The following is a 3,495-nucleotide window of genomic DNA, read 5'->3' as shown; positions in this document are numbered from 1 at the left end:
CAATCCTTAAATGACCGTTTAAAAATGTTACTGAATTAGACTGGGATTGAAGTGTGTATTTAGATCCCTTACTTTATCAATATTTATTATATATGCAATTTATTTAATATTCTAACATTTTTTTATTTAAAATCTTCAAAATTTGCATTTGCATAATTTAAACCCATCAACTTACTTTAAAAATGGCACATAATCATTTGTTCATAAATAGTACGTAAATAAAAGAGTCACTTTTTTTCATCTGGTCAACCTTTTATTTCTTAATTTTATAGCTTTAATATTATAATTATTTTTCCTGTTTTCCTTTCTTCACATAATACATTAATTGCTTTTCTTGATTTTCCTTTTTAAATATTTTAATCTTTATTACTAATATTTCAATCTTTTCTTACTACTGCCACGTACATAAATAACACGTAAGAAACCACTGTAACGTGTTATGTAAACATTTTATTACTGGTATTAAAAGATGTCGATATTTATTCCGTAGTCTGCCCATAGTCTAAAATCTCTTACTCTCATGCAAAATTTCTCTCTATATATACTCTCTATACATATATCTCTCTCTTAGACATACACATTTTCTCTCTCATGGACCGTGGTCATGACAATAGTTTTTTCGATGGTGATCAAGGGGGTGGCGTGCCAAAGTTCCCTAACTCGTGCACAATTCCTCTAAATTCTCCATGGTATACACCCACTCCTCAATTGGCACCTACAAATAGTTTTGTATGGAATCAAACTCTTCAAAACTTAAAGAATCAGGATGAAAGATTGATCACTTTTAATCCACTTGGCAATTTTTCTTCTTCTAAAGTCCCTATTATACCATCTTTTGTCATGGATCAAAACTTAGACATTGATAACATGTTTCAAGATAGAGGTCAGTATTTAACTTTGGAGGTATTGAGGAATTATCCAAACATGGACTTCACCAATCAAGTAATCATTCCTTCAAATCCGATCTTGGATAGTGGCTTCAGCACCTCTAGGAAGTATACAAAGAAACTTTGGACAGTAGAAGAAGACAGGTTAAAATACATTCTTGATTCTTTTATTTTTATTTTTCTATTTTTGTAGTTTATTGATATTAAACGTGACATTTATTATTCATATAATTGATTTTATGCATGAAGCAAATTGAATGCACTTGTTTCCGAGCTTGGCACGAAAAACTGGAGTCGAATCTCTAGCTTTATGGGTGGTAGAGCCGGAAAACAATGCCGTGAGAGATGGTACAATAATCTGCATCCTGATATTAAGGTCTTTTTTTCCTTCTGTTACTATGTTTTTTTTTCTTTTAATCATGAGAACCGATTACTGGAAAATTCACCGAACCCACTATAAGAGATTATGCAATTTCTTTAATAATTTAAACCATTTGTGTGAATTTCATTGACTTTAAAGTAACACAAAATGTTTCAACACTTTTGTTTTAAAATAATATGCATAAAACTAAGTAACCAGATAACTATTGGAAATTGCCATATTATTGTATGCCATAATTGTCTTTTTTTGTCGACTAAAACATAGTTTTGGATGTTTATTTTCAAGTATATTTAAGGAACCTTTTTGAACATAGTACGTTACAAGAATAATTCCATCTTTTACGTAATAAAGGTTGAAGTTTATTCTCTTCTAGCTTTATTGTCCCCCGGTTCTGTACATGCTCAAACACAACAAAAAAATACGTTAATGTGGTTAGTTTGTGCTTTCAGTTAGATGCTTGGACCGAAGAGGAAGAGCAAATTCTCATAGATTCCCATGAGAGAATAGGCAATAAATGGTCACAAATTGCAAAACTCCTTCCCGGAAGGACCGAAAATGCAATCAAGAATCACTGGAATGCAGCTACTAGGAAGAAAACAATGCGGCTCAATAGAAACAAAAGAGATGAACCTGACAACCCGAAGCCAAGATCGACCCTCCTACGTGACTATATTAGGGGCTTGTCATCCACCAAGAAATCCACCACCAACATTAATGCCACATTAGGAAAGTTAACTGCATTTCAACCGAATGAACCACCAAGTAATTCATTTTCAAGTGACTCTCCATCCATTTCTCTCGTTCCAACTTATGATGAAGAGTTCAACTTCATGAAAAACCTTTTCTCCACAGAGCCCATGGTTCAAGCAAATGTAAATTCCCAAGGGTTTAATGGAAATGCTGAATATCGGACTTCATCTTCATCGATTCCTAATGAAGATAACAGTGATATGCATCTGATCAATAACTCACAAACTGCCACACAGCCTTTTTCTGATGCTTACCTCTCACGTCCTATGGGTGAGCCTGTTTATGGCTATGGAGACATGAACATGGACTTAGCATTTAATGCTCTAGGTGGTGATCTCTCTAGCTTCTAAATTTGCGTAATCGCGTTCATAGAATCTTAAAATAATCAGCTTTATATGATGTGTAAAACCTGAACTCAGCTAGCTAGCGTATCTGTATATAAATAATCTGTAAACTCTAGTTTTTATGCTTTAAATTAATCTTGATCAGCACACTGTAAATGTCTATTTACTATGCTATTTGTCTCTTTGGTCTTATGATTGTCTATGCTGGTAACTTACCAGTAAAAAGTTCATAATCTGAATTGCCTTTTCCGTTTTAGAGCAGATGTTAATATGCTGGGTATTTAAATTGGTAAAACTCACCTAAAACGTATATGCTAATAACCAGATAAATTTAATGTGTTTGAATTGCCTTTTACATTTAGGTAGAGGATGTTAATATGTTGAATATCTGGTCAAAATCACCTAAAGCATATAATAACCGGATAAAGTTTTCTAAACTTAACGAGGCTATGTGTAGTGGATGACCTACAAATAGGGGCGAATTGTGATACGTGGCGCCCAGTCAGAAAAGGGGGCGAATTTGTTTTTGAGGTGTAATGGTGTAGGGGCTATAAGTTGGGCCCATTGTATCTTTTTTATTATTTTCTTTTTATAATTAAACTAATCATATAAAAACCAATTTCTTCAAATAATTAAATAAAAATGCATTAAAATTAAAAAGAAATACAAAAAATACATAACTAAAAAAAATACATAACTAAAAATTTAAAAAAACATATAGCTCGGTTGGCGTACATGTTTAGGTTCGGGTCGGGAAATTGAAACGGATAGCTCGGTTGGTTTAGGTTCATCGGGTTCCATTGTAAGTTCACGTTCGGTTGGTTTTGCGAACCATGGTGTTGACCAAAATGAGGGAATGGGTGGTTCGGTTGGTTCGGGTTGTTTCTGGGATTCATTTTGCATATACATATAAATACACACACACAACATATATACATATACATATACATATATACACACACACACACACAACATATATCATATACATATGCATATATATATATATATACACATATATATCACACACAACATATATACATATACATATACATATATATACACACACAAACATATATAATAATATAAATATATATACATACATACAATACACACAGCACATATACATACATAT

At 32.5% G+C, this 3,495-nt stretch overlaps 1 protein-coding gene across 1 annotated transcript; it reads left to right on the top strand.

Moving 5' to 3' along the window:
• The first annotated feature begins 591 nt into the window (after positions 1-591).
• Positions 592-2,369, top strand: LOC143593896 (transcription factor MYB119-like). The gene is made up of 3 exons (XM_077073367.1): positions 592-1,031; positions 1,137-1,263; positions 1,719-2,369. Exons 1-3 carry the CDS (start codon positions 592-594, stop codon positions 2,367-2,369), a joined length of 1,218 nt encoding a protein of 405 aa, XP_076929482.1.
• Positions 2,370-3,495: the final 1,126 nt, after the last annotated feature.

The sequence above is a fragment of the Bidens hawaiensis genome, unplaced genomic scaffold (assembly GCF_021521415.1).
Source record: "Bidens hawaiensis isolate Kalapana, Puna unplaced genomic scaffold, B.hawaiensis_p1.1 tig00042896_1, whole genome shotgun sequence".
Taxonomy (NCBI): Eukaryota; Viridiplantae; Streptophyta; class Magnoliopsida; order Asterales; family Asteraceae; genus Bidens; species Bidens hawaiensis.
The sequence above is the reverse complement of the archived record's forward strand: the minus strand, read 5'-3'. Positions and strand labels throughout refer to the sequence as shown.

Bases quoted from the DNA above. Each gene is read 5' to 3' on its own strand.
- LOC143593896 (XM_077073367.1), top strand. From the start codon at position 592: ATGGACCGTGGTCATGACAATAGTTTTTTCGATGGTGATCAAGGGGGT. The intron at 1,032-1,136 runs GTTAAAATACAT...TTATGCATGAAG, and splicing joins TGGACAGTAGAAGAAGACAG to CAAATTGAATGCACTTGTTT. The intron at 1,264-1,718 runs GTCTTTTTTTCC...TTGTGCTTTCAG, and splicing joins ATCTGCATCCTGATATTAAG to TTAGATGCTTGGACCGAAGA.